This window comes from Chaetodon auriga, chromosome 6 (genome assembly GCF_051107435.1).
Source record: "Chaetodon auriga isolate fChaAug3 chromosome 6, fChaAug3.hap1, whole genome shotgun sequence".
Lineage (NCBI taxonomy): Eukaryota > Metazoa > Chordata > Actinopteri > Chaetodontiformes > Chaetodontidae > Chaetodon > Chaetodon auriga.
In genome coordinates this window covers 7,438,930-7,460,140 of record NC_135079.1, presented here as the reverse complement: position 1 = coordinate 7,460,140, position 21,211 = coordinate 7,438,930, and the positions used below count along the sequence as shown (strand labels likewise).

Below are 21,211 nucleotides of genomic sequence, written 5' to 3'. Positions count from 1 at the left end.
ACGCCGTGTTTTTCTCACATCCACTGACTCAGACAGGACAGAAATCTGCTCACCTGGCCTCTGTAAGGACCTCCGTCTGTACATCAGATTTGATTCCACTTTTAGTGACCTGGATGGAAATCAGAGCGAACCAAAATTGAGCAGCAATTCCACAGGGTGTGTTTAAGACAGATTTGGAGCCGGAAAAGTGCAAAAGCTCGAGATGAAACTCACTTCCACAACTACGACTTCAACCTCTACGTTCAGTGGCAAATCCAGTTCAGGCTGGAAACATCTCACCATGGCAACCAGTAGATGAATAGTGGCCAGAAGGTCTTTGTTGTGGATGACTGACAGGCGAGCAGCAGAGAACAAAACAGACAAAAACACAGATATGACGGAACTCACCACCTCCTAGTGCAGAAGCCAAGAAAGCCGAAAAAGGATCCGAATCATATAAACAAATGAACACCTAAATGCAATTTAACTACGGTTGAATACTTCAAAGTTTGCATGAAATCAAACCCAGTCCATATTATTTTAACTGCCATTATAGTAATTTGATGTATTATACATTCCGTAGTTGGAGTTACGTAGCAGTAGTTCTGCAGTTGCAGAGTGTGGAGAGGTCAAAACTATATATATATAGTACATCCTACATCCCTGTACACAAGGGATTCGCAGGAAAAGATGCAACATGTAATTACTGGTCACTCTCCTGCAGCCTTATCAGAGCTGTAATAGGTTATTAAGTCCAAAATCTCTTGCTGCTGCTGTTTCACATTAAAAGCATCCAACTGAGGAAACATGGGGTGGCTTTCATAGCGGAGCTGTCGCAGAAAACACAATGTATTGGTTCCCTGCGGTTGTGTGAAAAACTGCCTGCTGTCATGTGAAGAGGCAGATTATTGCCCTCTGTCCTATCAGGTTAGGTGCTTTCAGTCGTGATTCATGAGGGGAAAGTTCAGATGACGGACTGGAAACTCTGAACACTTGAACTTCTCAGACAGGCGTTCAGTTGCTTATAAAATTCATTATTGTGGCCTTCCTTTGCTTCCCTGACACAACACCAGGAACAAAAACGACCCACTGCCAGCTGATTAAAACCCCATGATGTCAGTAAATTTTATCTCCACCAAATCCCTCACAGCTGGTGGAAGCTAACATGGCACCCATGAGCTAGCACCAGATCCTGTTGTAATCCAAAGTGGTTGCCAGCACAGAACATTTGTTGACTTGTTGCTTTGCTCTTGAAGCCCAGTCAGCTGCATGACTCACGTTTGACGCTCCACTTGATCCGGCTGCTGTCCTGCAGGCCCAGTCTCTTATCCAACTCCTCCAGGATCACTTCCAGCTTGTGGATCTGAGCAGTGCTGGTCAGCACGATCTCCTCCACAGGCAAGTGCACACCAGCCAACCTGGCTGTAGAAATCAGGAAATTGTAATCTGTAAGGCCAGTTTTACTGGCAAGGACTTTGTTTTGGATATTAGAAATGACAGCTTTTATGTGAATAATAAGGGAAAACATTTGTTAGTTTTCATCTTCAAATATAAATAACTGTATGATCATACAAACGTGTATTAACTCACACAGTAGGTGGTGAAGCACCAGTCCATCATACAGATCCTCCTCCAGACTCTGAACCACTATGTGCTCCGGTTTCAAAGTGCTATTGATCCAATAAACTAATACCTACCGAGACACAATTCATCACACAGCCAGATACATCAAACACTTTCATTTTCTTGCATACATTATTCTGTTGCCAACGTGTCAAATGAAAAACAGTGTGAAGTCTCATTTTTTTAAATTCTCTCCATCAATTTTCAGAGATAATGTGTTCCTGAAATGATGACAAATTAAAATGACTCCCCTAAAATAACCAATATTACATTTGTTTGCCCTCCCAGCTCAAGGCTACATATGAGACATGTCAGGCTTATTGAGTTATTTATTCATTCACTGTCACTTGCATGAAGCACCTGCGCTGCCATCTCTTCCAATGAAACGTGATTTAAAGTCAGATCCGGCAGATTCCTGCTGACTCCTCGTCATGACTCTCTGATCTGTCTCCCATCACCTCTGATAATTATGTTCATTAAAATTTCACTGATCCTTCCACCTCTCTACCTGCATCAGATATTATTCATGCTCTTCAGTGCACACATAAATGCAGGCTCTGTAATGTATTTCCTGTGTAACATTTATCTCCAGCCCACTCAGGACAAACAGGGAGTCTTGGATCTGTGGTAGTCCAGTGATGATGATGAGTCCACTGATGTTACAATGTTGAAGAGAGACAGAATCAGATAAAGGTGTGTATGCAGATAACAAGAATTGATCTCTTACCTCCTTTAGCTTCTCAAGTTTGGGGTCTTTTAAAGATGTTGGCTGAATGAGTTTCTGCTTCTCTCCTGTGTGAATACATATACAAACTGCACTGGTTAGATAGTATTTATTCTTACTCTACATGCTATAATTTTTCTGACTGACAGTTTTCTTATCATTTCTAGCACTTTGAATATTGTATTTATTTGAAGGCAACATCCCTGAGGTTGCACCTTACAGTACAGAGGTGGGAAAAGTACTTCTACTTTGGTCAAAGTAGCAGTACCACTCTGTATAATACTGTTAGCGATATTCAAGATTTCACTTAATAAAAATAGTATCAACAAGTGAACATGTACTTTCGAATTAAAGTAAAGGATTGTTTTAGGAAGAATTTCAGAGAGTTGTAATATTATATACAGTATATCATATTGTTTTGATGCTATACACATAAGCAGCATTTTAATGTTACAGCTGATGGAGGCGGAGCACATTTTACAAATTTATCTACTGTTGGGTAGTTTAATCTAGTGCACAGTATCATATTCCCCATTACAATATTCCCCTGAAATGTAGAAGTAAAATTTAAATACTTGCAGACGCACTGCTGCACTTATACTTCACATTTTGTTGGCCATTTTTGAATGCATGCCCTATCAGGGAGCCAGAAACACAAATATAAATGAATGCAGATATTGCTCTGTAACTGGCCATCGGTTCTTGCAGGTTTAAGCACAGATTGACTTGAAACATCTCCACTGCAACGATAATGTCAGAGGAAACTCAAAAATTAATGATGCAGAATTAATGTTCATTGTGAGGAATTACAGAACTCAAGTCTGCTAATAGATTTTCATATTGAATGAAAATGAAAGGAAGCAGATGGCTGCTCTGAGGTAGAAAGAACAAAATCGTTAACTGTGCACTAAAGGGTTTGTAATTGGTGGCAAATAACCTAAAACATGTAAAGCTATAGGTAAGGTCCTTTAAAAGAAATGTCCACAGGCTGATTTCAGACCTCAGAAGTCTGAATCAACCAAATCAAGGAGGCAACTCCAAAAAAAAGTCATTTTAATATTAAATACTAGTACTAAAATAATACAAATACTAAAACCTGCTGTACAAATCACGACTGACTGAGACTGATTGATTTAATCGGTGGGTAACTGAAACGTATGACAGGTTATTTAGCAGCTAACTGGGAGCACACATACCCTGAGAAGACTCAGTGTCCACAGTCTCTTCTTCTCTGTGACACTCAAAGACACCAGCCTCCATCGCTTCTCCTCGAGGCGAGATATTCTCCACTTGTCAACAAAACCTGCAGAGGGCTCAACTGTGAGAAGAAGCACTTAAATACAAACCACAGAGGACTGAAGAAACACTTTGTCTATCAACATCTTTGGCAGCCAGTCTCTCTCAGCAGGGGCTCTGTGATCATATTGCTCAAGTGTCAACTGCTGCAGGGGAGTTACTGACCAGCCGTGGACGTTGCTGATTGCATTGCCAGGCAGCTACTGTCGTGTGAAAATCTTCTACTTCCAAACTTCTGCTTTTCAGCTACAATGACAAACAGCTCAACTACAAATGCATCTCTAGATTTGGATGTAAGGGTTTTTTTTATGAACATAGGCATTATGAAGTTTCTAAAAACACAGAGGAGCGCAGAACTGAACTGGTCAAAAACTTGTCAAAGTAAAAAACGGAAGATATTGAGTTTCCTCACTTCCTTTTCTCTTTTTCAGTGGCACCTTTAGCACTCAGCAGATCAAGCACTGTAAATCCCCACAGATCTGCAGGGCTGCACCTCTCCCTCTGAACATTTTGAACCATATGGTCTGAGACAAAGCACAGCAAACAGCAACACAGTCTGACAAAACAGACGTGACCTGGTGAGTGTCACACAGTCGTTTCCTGGATCTGGAGAAGAGAAAAGCCTCGGTGAGCAACTTTTCTTTCCCTGTGTGTTTTATGAGTGTGTGGCTTCCTTTTCCTGGGGTTGACAGTAACTTTCAAACAAGGTCATAAACAAAAAGTGTTTTTGAATGAGCTTACCTTCAGCACGCTGTGAGCGACTCCACAGAATCGGATGACTTCAGCTGAATTGAGTTCCCTCACTGATGTCAACTCCTGTCAAAACAGCGACATAAGAGGTGGAGGGCTGTACTCAATCTAAACAGAGCTTCCTATGAATTCTATCAACGCAGACGGTCTGACTGCACCCAATTTCAAACTGTTGCTTTAAAAGAAAATAACATGTCACCGGGTCGACAGGGAAGATAAGCACAAATGAGAGGATGTGGCAGAGAAGAAGGTAGCACTTCCTCTTCTTCTTACTGACTTTGCGCAGTGTTTTCAGGCGAGGGCGTCTATGTCCTGTGTCACAAACCGCATTTGAGACCTTAATAATAAGTATGCGTCAAGAGAAAGAAGACAGGGACTCTTGGGTACAAATATATTGTTTGGAAAACCGCACTTCAGGAGGGCCGAGACAAACGTGACACTCAGAGGCCTGAATCACTCAGTCTCGACTCACACATCTCCATCTGTGACCGGCTGGATCAATTTACTGTCATGTGGTCTCCAGCTTTCTCCGTTCTCCAACAAATGCACCGAAAGAGAAGCAAAAGAAAGAGATACAGACAACAGAACAGCAAGCTCTGTATGTGCATCGGCCTTGTTGAAGAGAAGAGAAAGGACCACCCATCAGCCAGACGAAGGGGCAATTTCGGGGATGTGGAAGGTTACCATAGCAACAAAGGAATGAGACAAGAAAATAAAGGCCTAAAATAAACCCATAATTCCTTTAGATAAACCCAAATTGCAGGAATTGGCTGTTTCAAAGCCAATCTAGCTCAAAAGCCACAGCAAATCTAACCTATCAGGCGAGTAAGAGATAAAATGAAATTCTCATTCTGTTTGATTCCATTCATTTATTCCTTGATTGGCAAGATAAAAAATTGCACAGTGGTGAGCCATCCAGCACAAGCGCAGGTTAGATTGACTCGTCCACTCTCAATAATTCAGCCCGGCTCGAAAATGGACGAGTAGTTCACTGTACATCTTAGCAGGTCTCCAGGTGGCACCGCAGGCACAGCTCTGCTTCAGGAGAGCACTGAGAGGACCAGGCCTCCAAGGACACTCGACTGAAAGGCAGGTCAATATGAGGATCCTCTGACTGATCTCTCCTGGGACGGCAAGAGCACGCTGCACTTAAGGCAGAAGGCAACACATTGGCTTTTAAATATGGCTTGAGATGTGGTCTGCATAGGTCAGAGTAAACAAGAACCATTCACAGTTCTTTAGCTGTAAAAGCGATAATATAGTATGAAAAAACAAAGCATTTTCAGATATTATGTAATATGTCATATATATATAAGACATAGCGCTTTCAAGTTTCTTAAAGGAATAGTTATACCATTTTGAGAAATATGCTTAGGGCCTTGTCGCTTTCTTGTCGAGAGGTATGTGAGACCATCGATACCATCCAATGAAGATACAGTGAGCTGCCGGTTAGCTTAACTTAGCATAAAGAAGGAAACAGGAGAAATGGGAGTTAAGACCAGAATTTGACTTTCTGACATATATTTTAGTATACACAAAAATGATGCCATGGAAATATATAATGTCTGTAAAAATGCCTTTTTTAAAATTTGCAGTAGCTCTAACCAACTAGACAGCCAAAGACTGAAGCTATATCATCTGAAAGCTAGCTGGTGAGACAGCCACTGCTAGCTTTAGCTAAAGCTAAAACTAAAATCACTTTTATGCCTTGCAATTACCGATTAAAAAAAAAAAAAAAACTGTTTTGATGAACTGACATCTTGGTAATTTAGTTTGTTTTCCATGTAACTAAATGAAGCAGCAGCTAAATCCAGACATGATAGAGCTAAAAAGCCCAGATAAACTCTTGCTAACAGCCTAGCGGGGTAGCAGTAACTGCCATCTCAGCTTCTAACTCTTGTGAAGTTCATGGAAAAAGTATTAAAAGTTTTAAACTTTATATACAACAAGATATGATAAGAGACCTTGAGCGGTGTTGATAGGGGGATGTTGTTACCTTTGAGCAGAGCCAGACTAGCAGCTTCCACCTGTTTCCAAACTTTATGCTAACATGAGCTGCTGGCTCTAACGTTAGCTTAATTTTCAGCATACAAACACAAGTTATTGATTTCTTGGCGAGAAAGTGAGTCAGCATATTTCCAATAATGTTGAACTATTCTTTTAATATGTACACAGACCATTTTTAGATACTGTACTAAATAATATTCCATATTTTTTCTTAAATAGCCTATTATTTGAAGGAAGGATGAGTTTAACACACATGTTTTCCAGTTTTAACATTATGCCCTCACACATTTATCCCATGGTGACAGTGTATTCAAATGCAGGCTAAAGGTTGCAGGGTTTCCCTGGCTGCAGTTAACATTCGAGGCAGGAATAAATAAATACTGACATTTGGGGAAGATTAAATACTAACATTCAGAGCCATTTTCAGGCTACTCCCCATGGGTCTTTTTAAGTCCCACATAATGATGACTCTCAATCCCAGTTGGTCTCCTCCACTGTCCTGACTGTAATGTATAATGTCAGCGCAGGCACAGGGCAGTGTTCAAATCGGGGGGTGAAGCTGGAGAAGTTCACTCAGAGTTCTTGTAGTTGGTGAACAAGTTGTAGAGGACTCTGAGGGTGGACTTGAGGTTCAGGTTGACAACATCTGGAAAACAAAATTGAGACAGCAGAGATCATTAGAGTTTGCAGCACTTTTGGGAAGTATCAGGAAGAAACTTTAGACCACGGACCTGTACAAAAACTAATTTTATAAGAGATAAATTGCATTCTGGGAAGACTTAAGCACAACATAAATGGGCCGTGCTACCATAAAACCATATTCACAATGCAAAGGACCTTCTTCTATGATTGCAGTTGGACCACTTTCCTTCAAAAGGTTATTTGTAATTTTGGAAATGAAAGAGAGCTTAAAATAACTCCCAAAGAAAGTACAAATGATTATCATATGATGTACTACTTCTTACCAGAGGAGATTCAAAGGCTGAGAAATACTGTGTTCTCTTTGTCAGTAACATGGTGTACTACAGAAGTGCTTATTTGCTTGTTGTTACTTCTCATCAGAACTAGGTCTTTGTGATTCAGGCACTGCCATTTAAAATAGGATTTTTTAAGCTCCTTATCATCTGCATTGCCCTGTTTGCTTGGGTGACACTGTAGAGATCATTAACAGCTTTAAGATCTCTACTTCCATGCAGATGTGCGCAAAACTTAGCAAAGCTTATGCTAATCAGAGCACATATGCTGCAGTAGGAGCGCAGTTATGCAGCTATGAAGATAATAGATAATATCCAAAGTAGTTTTTTGGAGGGAAAGTAATGTTTTCTTTTTGGCTTCGTAAGAAAAATGCTTGAAGAATGGAAAAACATTTGCATTAACACAGTGTTGAGAGAAGCAATATTTACACGTTTTGAAAGTCTGCTGTAGCTTAAATTGGTTCGAAATTCAAATATCTTTAAATGACATAAACAGTCGTGTAGAAAACTGCTTTGGTGTCATCTCCAGGGGCTGTTCGCATCGCAAGTATAAAAAAATTGAGATATACAGAGAAAGAGGCTAATTTAAAGAGCAATATAGGCCAAAGAAAACAAGCATAAGCAAAAGTTTGCACAATGCATAAAACTATCAAATATAAGCAGCGTAAGTTATTAAAAATTAAATATGGAGAAAAATGGAACAAGAATGTGGAACAAAATGTAAATGTGGCCACTGCATAGGATAAAAATAGAAGGGCAACATAGGACATAATGTAAAGTAGCTCTGAGAATTCTGTAAGTACACTATGCCGTCAAATAGTCTTAAACATATTGTGCTCAGATGTTTCAACAGATATTTATGGCTCTAACTCTTGGATGTGCAGTGACTGATTTTAAATTACACAGCAAACAAATAATAATATGGTTCTCTCAATATCATATTGTGTGGATTAATGAGACCAAGCAGCACCTGATATTAAGGTGAATGCTTCAGTGGAGAAAGATACTGATAACTGTTTAAGTACAGGATCAGTATTAGCTCACACTCTGAAAGCTATTTCCAAATTTTCTGTAATAGCATTTCTATCTCTACAGGGGGTATGAAGAGTATAATGGGTTGATAACATGCAAGTCTCTGTGACAAACAGGGAAAACTCACCAATAATCATCATAATAGCAACAACTAGTTGAAGCCAGTACGCCGTAATTAGATTTTTTAAATACAATTAGGCTGGTTTATTCAAACTGGACAAGGAAGTGTAGCTCAAGGCTGAATGAACTAAGCAACAGTCATCCAGTATTAAGAGTTTAAGGGTGGGGCAAGGTTTCCATCTACTGGACAACCTTTAATATGACTCCAACCATTCAACACGTTTTTAAATGGGCCTCCATCAGTGCAAGAGACTCATAATCTCCTCCAAGCCTCCATAAAAGCTCCTCCAGGAAATCCACATTTGATGTCTTTTATCTGACCTGAGAATAATGTGATATTTCTGTAATGTGTGTCTATAAAATACCTTCTGGTCTGGCTTTGGGTTTCTTCAGGCCTCCATCCTGCATCAGCTCAAAAGCAAACGCCACATTGTGAACCTGAGGGGACACCACAAGGAGATTCAGAGCACTGATTAAAAAAAAAATATCATCCTCACAGATTTCACTTTTTTTTTTGTAATCACCTTCTGTTCGAAGCTCTCAGGCGTGAGGAAGAAGTTGTACAGAGGGACAAAGTAGTCTTCTAGCAGCCCCATCAGCAAAACCAGGTACACTCCATCAGCAAACTGCACACAAACATACAGACTGCATGAAGACGTTCAGCACATCCAGTGTTAAAACTCCACAAGTAGATCAGGCTGGATTATAATAAATGACTGGATTACAAGTCTGAAGGCCAACATGAAGCATCTCTTACCTGAGACTCCAGCTCAGTGACCTCCAGGTTCAGCTTGTTCAAGTGTTTGTTCACGAAGGTGATGAGAGACTGGGAGCAGAATCAATGAATCATTAATCGCTTTTACAGTACAATTACATTAGCATTATATTACCCTTTGTCATGCAAAGAAAAGGTCTCTAATACCGTTTTTACTACGTTGAGCTTGTCAGGTGCATGATCCAACAAAGTGTCAAACGCGTCCCTTTCTGTTGTAAAAAAGAATGATTTCAAAGGTTAGGAATACTTAAAGGAATCGTTTGACATTTTGGGAAATGTCAAAGGTGTCAAAAATATAGAAAGATCAATGCCTCTCCAGTATCTGATCCGTAAATATATCCTCTACAGCCAGCAGATGGTTATCTGAGCTTAGCATAACCACTGGGAACAGGAGGAAACAGCTAGCATGGCTCTGCCCAAAGGTAAAAATCACCTACCAGCACCTCTAAAGCTCAAGAATTATCACGTTATATCTTGCTTGTTTAATTCATACAAAAACTTAGTATAAAAATTACAAACTGTGGTTTCACATGCAGTTATTTCACTGGACTATTTCTTGCAGTGACGTCCTCTTTGCTGCCTGATAACATCTGAACAACTATAAAACTGCAGGTTCATTTTCACCCTTCAGTCTTTGTCCAGATTAAACAAACAGCGTATAACATGTTAATTATAGATCTTTAGAGGTGGTAGAAGTCAGATCCTCTAACCTTCGGACAGCGCTAAAGTCAATGCTAACCATCTCCTAGCTGCAGCGTCGTATTTGACAAACAGATGAGAGTAGTGTCAGACTTCTCATCTAACTCTCTGCAAGAAAGCAAACAGCCCATTTCCCAACATTTAGTACTATTTCTTATAGCAGATAAATAAAGAAGCAACAAAATTAAAGTGACATTTCCACAACACTGTCACATGCTATGTGGCTGAGACTCACCAAATCTTCCCATCATCATTCTGAAAAGCAAAAAAAAAGGCAAGTTAAAAGACTACAATAAACATTATTAATACTTCGCATTACAGATAATGCATGAGAAGAGGACGAACGTGGATAAAGATATTAAGAAAACTGAATCAGCTCATACTCTGTGGTGCTCGTCAGCTCCTTGGTGACAAGAGCGGTCTGCAGGATGCCCTCTCGTTTCTGTATTAGACATTTCATTTGTGACTTTACAAATACTTCTTGGTTTCACTTTAATTCTGAGGTATCTGTATCCATCCCTCTAGCATTACACATAATGATGATGAATGCCAACCCTGTGTGAGACGATTTACCTTGACCACCACCACTTGTACAGAAACGTGCTCAGGCAGCCTGATGGGGGCCTGGAAGTGCATAGCGAGCGCCACCAGCAGATAGACAATAGCCACCAGGTTCTTTGAATGGATAGCTGAAACAGAAATCACACGAGAGGACGGTCAGCCCTTTCACGCTGCAAACTAACACAATGACATGAGCAGTTTTCTAAAGATGAAAGGTAACGGTTGGTGCCTTGTTCACAGACAAAAGAAAAATGAAAAAGCTGCAAATGAGCAGTTAATGAAGCATGAAATAATTTAACTCTCTCCAGTGGTCAATGCTTGTGTTTGCAGAGCTCCTCAAATGTCTGTACAGGATTAAATACTCTCTATTTGTAATGCAAATTACATCCCACCAATTCTAAACACGAAGTTCATGCCACGAGGAGTCTGTAAAAACAGATGTAGGATTTATTCTCTGGTTGTGGAGGAGGTTAAAAGAAGAAAAGTGGTCATTTATGAGACACGGAGAATCTAATAATAGAGTTGCTTTGCAGGTAGGCTCCTGTATTTTTGAAGCTTGACTCATGTTAAGGACTGCGGATATCTGAGCCTCTGTTGCTTTAGTTTACATCATTCTTTTTTTGATCACTGGAGGCGATGCTAAACTCACAGTCCACGCTCCACTCGATGGTCCAGCCGTGAGGCCTCAGCAGTTCGTTAACAGCCTCCAAAACTGTCTGAAGCTTCTGCTTCTGGCCGATCTCTGACTGGGTCACCTCGGCCACGTTCAGCTTCCTGCCTGACAACTTTTCTGTGAACAACAGCAGAGATGAGACACATGATATCAGCTCAGACTTTCCGTACACAGAATAGAACCACGAGCAGTCGTACGTGGTATCATGCAGCTGTACTGAACAAGTGTACTGGAGCAACCAAGCAATGTCTGATTTAGGAGGCTATGTGGGCTAACAAAAAAATACAGTTTAAAAAAGGAGAAGAATTGACATAAAAGACAAAAGTTAGAAAGGTGCTTCAAACCAAAAAGTGCACAACAAAAGGTTTTTATCATGTTTTATCAATGTGGGCTTTATTCATAGGAAAACAAAGACATAACGATCTTGAAAATATACAAACACGGTGGCTGCAGACAACAAAGATGAGTGGCAAAGAGAGGCTTCTCTACTCTGAGCAACAGTAAGAGAGAGGATTTAGGAAGCTTATCTCGAGCGTGGCTTCAAATAACAAAGGAAAAAGAAGAAGAAAACGGCAACACCGATAATAAAAGGAAATCTAAAACGGGCACTGATGCAATAAAAGACTGAGATTGCATGAGGTGCAAAAGCAATAAAGGAGCGCGAGAAGCGAAAAAGGTTTTAACAGAAATGAAGAAATCACACATCACTGAACAAAGTGTCTCCTGCTGCGTGTTTTAAATGTTGTTCATGACACTTCTGCAACATATGCAAGCGTCACCGCTATTGTGTACAGGCTGGCTTTTGTAAATGTTCTTATTAGAGAGTGTTTTCACAGAGGAGAAGAAACCAGGTGCAGGTACGAATGTGAGGAGCAGATGAAGGAGTCTTTCCTTTGATTACACAAAAAATACACGAGAAGTTAAAAATCTACATACAAGAAGAAGATGTAAGAAATGCAATGCAGCACAAGAAATAACCAGACTAACAAACTAAAAAATCCCATCAATCACTGCAAACGTTATATTGTATAAATTTAGTTTTGCAGTGACATCACACACGGTCACTTTTATCTAAAGTAGATGCTTGAAAACGTTAGCGGTTGTTAGCATGTCTGGGTGGACTCTGAAAAAGCCAAGTTTCACTCTGCTGTAACAAACAGCAGACACAAGGGGGAACCCTTCACAGTCCAAAGACTCTGAAGCTTCACTAAACACAGCAGCAGCCTGGTGAGCACACATTTATTACGCTGGAGAAAACGGGCCAAGAATGAGCATTCAGACATGATACTGAATGAGGTGAACATTTATGGACCTGAGGGCTTGTAATTTCAGAGCTTTTCATTAAAAATGTTGTTGAAAATGTTGAATTGAGTGAATTGTTTTTACTCATAGTCATCATTTGAGGCCAGCCTATAAACTTTATGCTGACAGAGTACATGAATGCAGTGCTTTCTAATACTACTAATAGTGTAGATTTTCACACCAGTGCATGGCAGGTTAAAGGCGTGAGGAGGCTATATGGATGAATATGTTGTGAGAGTTGTGATGCCAAAGAAACCAGTTTCTCACCAAATAACTTCTGGAGAACTTGTCCGTCATAACAGTCCTCCTCCAGGTCTTTGACTATGATCCTCTCCTCCTCCAGCTCACTGTTGATCCAGTCAATCAGGACCTGGACACACATCAGAATACAGTGAAACCTACAACCAAACTGTTTTCTTCATATGTTTTACTGTTTTTCTGGGGAAATGTGATGTCTGTGCTCAAAATGTGATGCCGGACTACCTTCAGAAGATCTTTAAATTTAAGGTTTTCCCGCGATGTTGGGTCCAACATGATCCTCTCAGCATTTTCCTCTGATGAAGATAATGTGAGAGACATCAAGACAGTCAGCAGACATGTGAGTGGATGTTCACTCAAATTTCCTTTGGAAACAGGAATTTTCTTTTGTTCCACATAAATACATATCTACACACACACACACACACACACACACACACACACACACACACACAAACACTGTTTCTATCACCCTCATGTCAACAGTAAATCACATGGTAACTGAAGACAAAGGCGTCTCCACTCCACCCACTTTCATTTCCTGCTCCTCCACTGTCAAAGTCCCCATTAGTCAACATGTGTCAACATTTTCACAGTGTAACCTCAGTAACCTCTGACAGTGAGCTGCAAAAAACTACATTTTAAGACGCTGAAAATACTGGAAATGCAAGTACAGTATCAAAAATACTGTAGCCTCCATTCAGGAAATGTATAGGCATGTTTTACATTCAGGTGTTTTAACATAAGAGATGCAGCTTCAGTGGCCAAAGAAGTATTCAGATCATCTAGTCAAGTAAAAGTACAGGCACAAAAAAATATAAATAATATATAAAATAATAAAAAATATATATATTTCAAGTAAAGTCATGTATTTAAAGCGAAAGTAAAAATGCTTGAAAGTATCACAAGTAAAAGTGTCCATTCTGCAGAAAAATGGCCTGGACTGGCAAATGACTACATATTACATAACAGAGATGTATCAGCACGTAAGCAGTATTTTACTGTTGGAGCTGCTCGAGGTGGAGCTAGTTTTAGCTACTTAATACACACTGAGGTAGTAAAGGCCCCTCTGATGGGCCACAACGTAAGTCTGAGGGGTCATGAGATGATTAACGGGGCAGGAAAGAAGGACAAACTACATTTTGCTGCAGAACTTTGAAGAAATTTGAATGAATAATTTTACCTCTCTGGGCCTCAAACAGTGATTTAATGAAACTTAAGTTCAGGGGAAGTGTCTGTAGGTTAAAACTGCAACCAACTCACAGAGATCTGAAATGTGACAAAGAGCCACAAACCACAGATACTTTCTTGTCAGATCACTCACCAAATAGCTCTGAAAACACTGGTTTAATGTTTAAGAATGCATTGAATTTTATAAGCGAGTAAATAAAGCTTTCAAACGGATGTAGGGGAGTAAAAAGCGCAATATTTCCATTTGAAATGTAGCAGAGTAGAAGTATAAAGTAGCAGAAAATGGAAATACTCAAGTACAAGCACCTCAAAACTGTACTGAAGAACCATGCTTGAGTAAATGTACTTAGTTACATTCTGTGTAGTTTCAGTTCTAAAGACGTTCTTTACTCGGCAGATGTGTGTTTCTGTGTGTGTGTATACCCAGCAGTGTGTCCTCTGGGTGGATGTCCGTCCCTGTGGGAAGCATGGGAGCATTGATGGCATTCTTCCCCTCCTCATGGAGATCACTCACTGGCAAGACAAGAACACCAACACATAAAACTAAAAAAACAGGCACGACTAATTCAATGAAACGCATGAACAGAAACATTTACTGTATTTGAATTCTCTGAGTAAAGAGACAGAGACAGTGAGAAAAGACGAAGACAGCTTATCAGTGTCACTGGTGACAGTATTAATGTACCACCACCACAAATTCCCCTTGTGGGGAAAGTGTGGTGTGAGTTTGGTGTCAACTTGTGGACCCCGATCCTGCTCTCCAGACACGACTTCATCTCACCACCGCTCGTCTCTGTTCAGCGTCAGGAACAGTCAGAGCCAAACAAAATGGAATTTACAGACGTTTCACGGGACTCCAAATCTGCAGACAGTTTAACCACAATCTTAACAGGAAACTTTCTTTTAACGGGCCGGGGAGTACCACTACGTATGTGCAACAAAGCTGTAAAAAGCCTTTCGTGGCTTCAGGGGGAACTGCTTGAATAAATAATGTCACTGAAGTCAGTTTGAGAGTGAGTGAGGAAGCAGTGACTTCTCCTGATCTCTGCTTGAGGCTGGTGGCTCCAGGCTACGTTAGCCGCAGCTAGCATAACACACCTGAATCTCTCATTGAACTGTTAGCGGTCGAGTTGCATTGTGGGTAATATAGGCGTCAGGTTTTGACTGAAAAAGATGATACCTCTGGTTCTGCTGCAAAAAAGCTGTTCATCACGAGTTCTACACTTATATAAGTGTAGTCTTAAATCTGTGTTGAATTATTTTAAAATCTTTTTAACACTGATTTCTGTTTTAATGTTTTATTTAAAAAATACATCTTAATTTGTTGTATTTATCCTTGTTTCATAGCAAATGTGGTCATTATTTGCTTCTGTGCGAACGGCTTTGCTTCATTTTATGCACGGCTTGTGCTACAGAAGTAGTTTATCATCAAAAATGATAATAACACCCAGTAGAACAATCTGTCAGTGCGTATATTGTTTTAATGTACCGTGTCACTTCCTAAATTCTTCTCCAGCCATGTGAGGCTCTTTCTTTTCCACTGCACTACAGGGCAGCAGCGTCCATCGACGGCCTGTTCAAGAATCGTGTAATTTGAGCACGAATCTCTGGACTTTCCAGTGGAAACATGCAACGTACTCAAAATATGGTTAGGATGAGAGTTTAGTCTGACACTGGGGACGTTAACGCTGATTAAAAGTGACAAGACACACACACACACACGCTTCAGATAAAATCCATTTCTGCTGAGATGCTCTCACTTCTGACAGGAGAGACACTCCAGGGATTTACAGGCTTTCTTCCCCTAATGGCCACGCTGCTTTTATCATCCTGCAACAGGCTGGACCACAATCAATGGTCTCAAATCTATCATTTCATTGACTTTGCTATTTATAAGACCTGCAGGGAGAAACAGAAACATGGCTGCATTTCCAGCTCTTTTTCAAATTAAAAGCATGTAAAATCTATTTTTATAAGTGAGAATTTTGTGAAAGAAAGTCGACTCAGTGTGTTTATGGTACTATCTGGACAAAATCTTTACTTCAAAGCATTGCAAAGAGAGGATATACAGAATAACCCCTTGAGGAGGGGTCCCCACAGGGTTCCTATCTGATTCCGCCTCCTCATAAGAGCTGAACACCAACTCGAGCCCTGAATCTCACGACAGATCAGCAGTTTGTAATTACAGAGCCAGCTCGCTGTATTTCATCATAATTGTGCTGCTTCCTCCCTCGGTCTCCATCTGACTGCATTACTGCTGCTCTGCACTGAGGCAGACGGAGCTTCACGCAGTCAAGTGACAGACGTGGGTGAAAATGCTCAAATTATACAAGGTAATTAATCCACTATAGCAGATTTTGGCAGAGTGATGCATGGAAATAAAAACACTCTCACTCGCCTGTCCAGAAAAATAACTGCAACCCTCACCAACACACGCAGTCCAGCCTATAATGTTAAGTGCACGTTTAACACCGACGAGCAGGACTTACATCTCGGTGACCTCTTACAACAGCCAACACAACACATTGCTGGATATGAAGCTACAGTTCACAAAGGTAACAGGTCCTGCTTCCCCATTTCCACTTCCAAGTTCCTAAAAAACCCAACATTAATACCAAATTACCTTGTTTCTTCCTCTTGGTCCCACACAGCAGCCCCGCCATGTCCCCTTTATAAACCTCCGGATTCTCCCCTGATGGCAGCGAAGGTAGAAAACACAGGAGTGTGTGCGTGTGTGTGTGTGTGCGCGCGTGTGAATCGCAGTGCTTGGGGCTGAGCAGCGGCAGGATCGGCATCACGTGTTTATTTCTGTCACAGCCCTCCACCCCACCTCTGCGGTCCAGTTACAGGGGACGCTGTACAGGGCTGTGTGTGTGTGTGTGTGTGTGTGTGTGTGTGTTTGCATGGACAGGAAGGAGACACCAGCGTGGACCTAAATGCACCAAAGACACCTCTGGACTGTCAAGCAGTGGACACAGGACGGGCTTCACTGACCTATCACAGGTACGGTGTCGACTGGATACCTTTTAATTCAATATGCATATCAAAGCATACAGCGTGGTACAAACAGAGTATTTTCTCACATGAACAATGCCCAGTTCATGTTTTTCTTCTTATAATATGTTGTATTTTCACAACAATGCATGTGAATGGGGCCTTTAATATGCTTCGCTGCAGCAGATAATCAATCAGGCAGCAGCTGTATTCCTGTTAACTGAATTACACTAATTGAATACAAAGCAAAGCCTGCAGTCGAGGACATTTATCTTACGCCGGTTTCTTTGCGCAAATTCACGTAATAAACCTCCGCAGTGTCACTGCAAAGCGTTATGGGAAAGGACAAAAAGATCAGTCAGCAGCAACATGTGGTGAGATTTCTCTTGATTTACAGACAAAAATGTTCTGAGTGCGATCAGTCGGCTTCTTAAACAGCAGATTGAAGCCGACCTCGTAGTTTGGTTCCGCTGCTCCCGTCGGGGGGAGGAGGTTCACGGTGGCACACAGGGGGGAGATATAAATAATGCAGCAGTATGGAGAAGACGGACTGGACTTTAAATATAGCTTTGGTTATTTACACCAGCACAGGCAGCAGTGAGTCACAGCAGGCAGGAGATGATGGTGCCACTGAGTTTGTTCCACAGGGGGCCTTCAGCGGATATTAAGCATGACAGCTGGAGCTCTTTCACTTATTACACCTGATATTCTCCATAATACAACTCTCCTGCTGCTGCTTCTCTGTGCTACTGCATGACAACCAGCTGCTCTGCACATTAACATTTCTTCCTGTTAAAGGTTTTTTGGGTGTTTTCTTATCAAGGCTCAACGGATCGAGGGAGCCGGACATAGTTTCTACTGATATTTATGTTTGAGAGTAAAGATAAATCTGCCAGTATGAATTTTTTTACATAAACTATTAACTGATGGGGTATTTTAAAGTTGGAAAATAAACGTTTCAAGGCGAAACTGTGCTGTAATTTCTAGTTAAACGATCAACATATCACCACAACACATATGAATTAGCTAAAATCGTCACCATAGCGTCACCAAACAACAGGGCTCAGTGCAGCTATAATATAAATAAAATTAACTTGACTTTACTAAACAGTTCATAAAAGGTTACTTGCATAATTGCCTGAAACAAATGCACTTCTGTGCCTTTTTGGAGCACTCTGAAATGTTAAAAATACCAGTGAATCTCCTGGATAATGGCCACTAATAACATAATAACTGTTAAATCCATATAAGTTACCAGCAATTTGGATGTTTTTATCATTTGTACAGTATTTACACAAAGAAAGCAACAGTATATACATGTATATTGTATTTGGTAATGCTGGTTTACCTGTTTTGGGTGTATGCATAATAATATCTAAAGTAGTGCATAATGCATCTCTATAGCAATAATGAACCTTGGATAGAAAAACAGACGACTTACTGTTATCAGCATCCATCCTAAAACCTGTCTCAGCAGGATTCTGTACGTTCAGAGTGTAAATGCTTTAAACACACTCAGATAATACAGTGAGGATGTGACATGTGACATATGTGACTCCAAGTCCTTAAAAAGCAAACGTTTGCCTTCCCTGCTGACAGAGAGCTGAGCCTTGTCAGAGAAACGCAGACTTCCTCTCAGTTTATCAGGACACACAGGAGTCCTGATCATACAGGCTGTCAAAACTAGGTCTGCAATCGTAGGAATCTGTGTAAGAAAATGCTCCTTTATGTCCCGTCGAAAGGCCTTAAGCAACACTTTCCATCCCTCTTCTGATACGGGGAGGTTTAACTGCTTAATCCTGTGCTGAAACACGTACCCGTGGTTGCTTAGGAGCATCCACACAATTAAAGAAAGCCTAAGTCTCTTTCTTAAAGGAGCAATCCAATTATTCAGCAGCTGTGAGGCAACTTTTCCAGCAGGGACTCGTCTCTCTTGGGTGTTCCCCCTGAAGAGTATAAAGCACCACACCCAAATCTAACAGACACAGCAGCAGCAGCAGCAGCTGAGGCCACACGCTGTGCATCCATTAGCAAGATTAAACCTTACTTTCCTCCTGTTATACTGATTTCTAATTCTAAAATCACCCAGAGCGCCTAGCTTAAAAAGATCACCGGGGCTTTAATCCACTTTGACCACACAGAGGCACTCAAACAGCAGCTCTGTGGCCATGTGGGATTCCCAGAATGCAGCACCTGCAGCACCGACTTTAAGCCACTTGTTGGCAAAATGACTAAATTTTAGTTAAGCTGGATGTTGGAGGTCGGAGTTATTATGAGGGATTTGTTGAATTTAGGGCTGCAAGTCATTGTTTTGTCTGTGATACCAAAGACACTGGAGGAAAAAAGCCTGTAAGTCACATTTTTAAATGGCTTTTTTAGACCAGCCGACTGTCCAGAAACCAAATAAAAGCAGCAAATCATCATATCTGACAAGCTGAAACTGAAAAGTTTGGCGTTTTTGCTCAAAAAAACGAAGCACAACTAATCATTTCAGCTGCAGCTGAAGTGTTGATTGATTTGAAATACAACTATATCCTAACTTCTACATATTAAATTAAGGGTCTCTCTCTCTCTCGCTCATGCTCCCATTTGTATCACAACCTCACATCTCTGAGACGTCTGGGTCATAATCATCATTTTGTGAAGGGTCTTTAATTCTGTACCAGGTTGTATTATCGTCATCACTGCTTTCAGTGAGGCTCGGAGCACAAGATTAAGCAGGAAGCCAATTACTCTCATTACCTCCTTCCAGCACGACTCCTCCTCTCAGTTATCTTCTAATTAACTCACTGGGCTGAGCTGTCTGCAGGCGTTTCTGTTTAACCCCTCACGTGCCTTCAGTGTTAGAAAACTCACCTGTGGCTGTAAGTTTCTTTTTCTCTTAATCATTAAGTCCAGAGAAAATAGTTTGGACCAGAGACTGAGGTGACAAACTGCTTATTTTTTTTGTCTAAAATGCAAATTCATCTCATTCATTATGCTCAGAAAGATGCCATTTTTGCTACACAAATAGACTCTGTTAATTAATAGATGACACAAACGGTTGCCAGTTAATTTTTAGTCAATCAACTGAAGTGTTTTAGCTCTTCATTGAAGTGTGAAGATGCCTTGTGCATCATTTTATTCACATTTCCACCCAAAACAACTAATTTTTAGCAGATTTTAAACTGTTAAAACCCTGAGATGTATGGGATTTAATGAGGCTCCTAAAACAATTAATATGTCTGTGTCCTCCTGCTGGTGGACCTCCTTTAATGGAGATTCCAAACACATGGCTGTGAGCTGGCACACACACACACACACACACACACACACACTGAGGCGTTAAACCTTGCAGCTGTCTGTCTTACCACACACTGACTGGCCTGTGGGAGGGTAGAAAATAGTTTTGGTCAACAACTGGAAAACCGGGACAATAACTTCAAGTCTATCTTGACATCCAAACTAGAGCGAGGCCAGAAATCCTCTGACACATTTATCTTCATAACCTTGCATTCCTGTCACCGGTCACTGGCTGTTCTGTCTATTTCTGTTTATTACCTCATGTTAAAGGCCTGTGGAGTCGCTCAGAGGCTTTGTCTCATCTCTGACACATCAAAACTACACAAGAGCTCAAAATATGACTGAACCTATAATTACATATTAACTGACCCAGATTAGATTATTTTACCAGAGGAAGACACAACCAGAGACAAACCTTGTGCCGGTGAGACCCTGTAAATGTCTGTCCAGATGCTGCGAATCATGTGTGCAGCTCATGATTAAACGATGTCCCAGAGGAGAATATTTTCACAGCACATCATGTGATTGCAGCACCATGGACAGAAACCCGACAAACAGCAAACACACGCATTTTCTAATGTCAGCACGTGCAGGCAAACACAAAAGTGACTCACCTTCTTTAGCCTTCTTCTTCCTCACCAGGGTTCCTCCTAATTTCCCCAGGAAGGACTCGTCCTTTCTCATTTTTGCGGACTGCGCGGTGGCAGAGGACATCTCTCGGCAGACGTGATGTGTTTACGTGTCTCTGTCTTATGCCTGTTGGTAATGTCACTCCTTCCTGTGATGCATTCAGGCACCGGCGCGCGATCGAATCACGGCGAAAAGACGCCAAACTAACACACTGAGGGGCAGACAGCAGCTGAATGAAGGAGGGCTGGCTGGGCATCAACACAAGAGAATGACTCACATGTGAGGAGAAGCGTCATCTGCTTCAATGTTTACTGACGGCGCAGCTCACAGCGCCCCCTGAC

At 41.0% G+C, this 21,211-nt stretch overlaps 2 protein-coding genes across 8 annotated transcripts in view; both read right to left on the bottom strand.

Moving 5' to 3' along the window:
- The window catches only part of parvg (parvin, gamma), a 30,580-nt gene extending 25,998 nt beyond the window's left edge, over positions 1 to 4,582 (bottom strand). For 4 of the 7 annotated variants that reach the window (XR_013077258.1, XM_076732760.1, XM_076732766.1 and 1 more), the window contains exons 1-7: positions 4,364 to 4,582; positions 3,523 to 3,629; positions 2,330 to 2,394; positions 1,570 to 1,672; positions 1,258 to 1,401; positions 214 to 329; positions 54 to 109 (exon numbers count right to left, since the gene is read on the bottom strand). Coding sequence is in view for 6 of the 7 variants with exons in the window: in XM_076732760.1 (XP_076588875.1) it covers positions 54 to 109; positions 214 to 329; positions 1,258 to 1,401; positions 1,570 to 1,672; positions 2,330 to 2,394; positions 3,523 to 3,586 (548 nt within the window). In the remaining variant the exon portion in view is untranslated. Of the gene's footprint in view, positions 1 to 53; positions 110 to 213; positions 330 to 1,257; positions 1,402 to 1,569; positions 1,673 to 2,329; positions 2,395 to 3,522; positions 3,645 to 3,787; positions 3,952 to 4,034; positions 4,229 to 4,363 lie in introns of those variants that run through there. The other 3 variants (XM_076732762.1, XM_076732761.1, XM_076732764.1) reach the window with 3 other exon arrangements.
- Positions 4,583 to 6,514: 1,932 nt separating this feature from the next.
- On the bottom strand, positions 6,515 to 21,140 carry parvb (parvin, beta). The gene is made up of 13 exons (XM_076732759.1): positions 20,855 to 21,140; positions 14,388 to 14,477; positions 12,999 to 13,069; positions 12,783 to 12,885; positions 11,190 to 11,330; positions 10,553 to 10,668; positions 10,363 to 10,421; positions 10,215 to 10,234; positions 9,428 to 9,489; positions 9,263 to 9,331; positions 9,030 to 9,131; positions 8,871 to 8,943; positions 6,515 to 7,025 (listed from the first exon to the last, which is right to left on the bottom strand). The coding sequence occupies exons 1-13, from the start codon at positions 20,952 to 20,954 to the stop codon at positions 6,949 to 6,951; spliced, it is 1,083 nt and encodes a 360-aa protein (XP_076588874.1). The 5' UTR covers positions 20,955 to 21,140; the 3' UTR covers positions 6,515 to 6,948.
- Positions 21,141 to 21,211: the final 71 nt, after the last annotated feature.

Excerpts from the sequence above, each read along its gene's own strand:
- parvb (XM_076732759.1), bottom strand. The coding sequence starts at position 20,954 with ATGTCCTCTGCCACCGCGCAGTCCGCAAAAATGAGAAAGGACGAGTCC. Across the intron at positions 14,478-20,854 it reads GAAGAAGAAGGCTAAAGAAG|TGAGTGATCTCCATGAGGAG; the intron begins GTGAGTCACTTT and ends TTGTCTTGCCAG. Across the intron at positions 11,331-12,782 it reads AGTTCTCCAGAAGTTATTTG|AAAAGTTGTCAGGCAGGAAG; the intron begins GTGAGAAACTGG and ends TGTTGTTCACAG.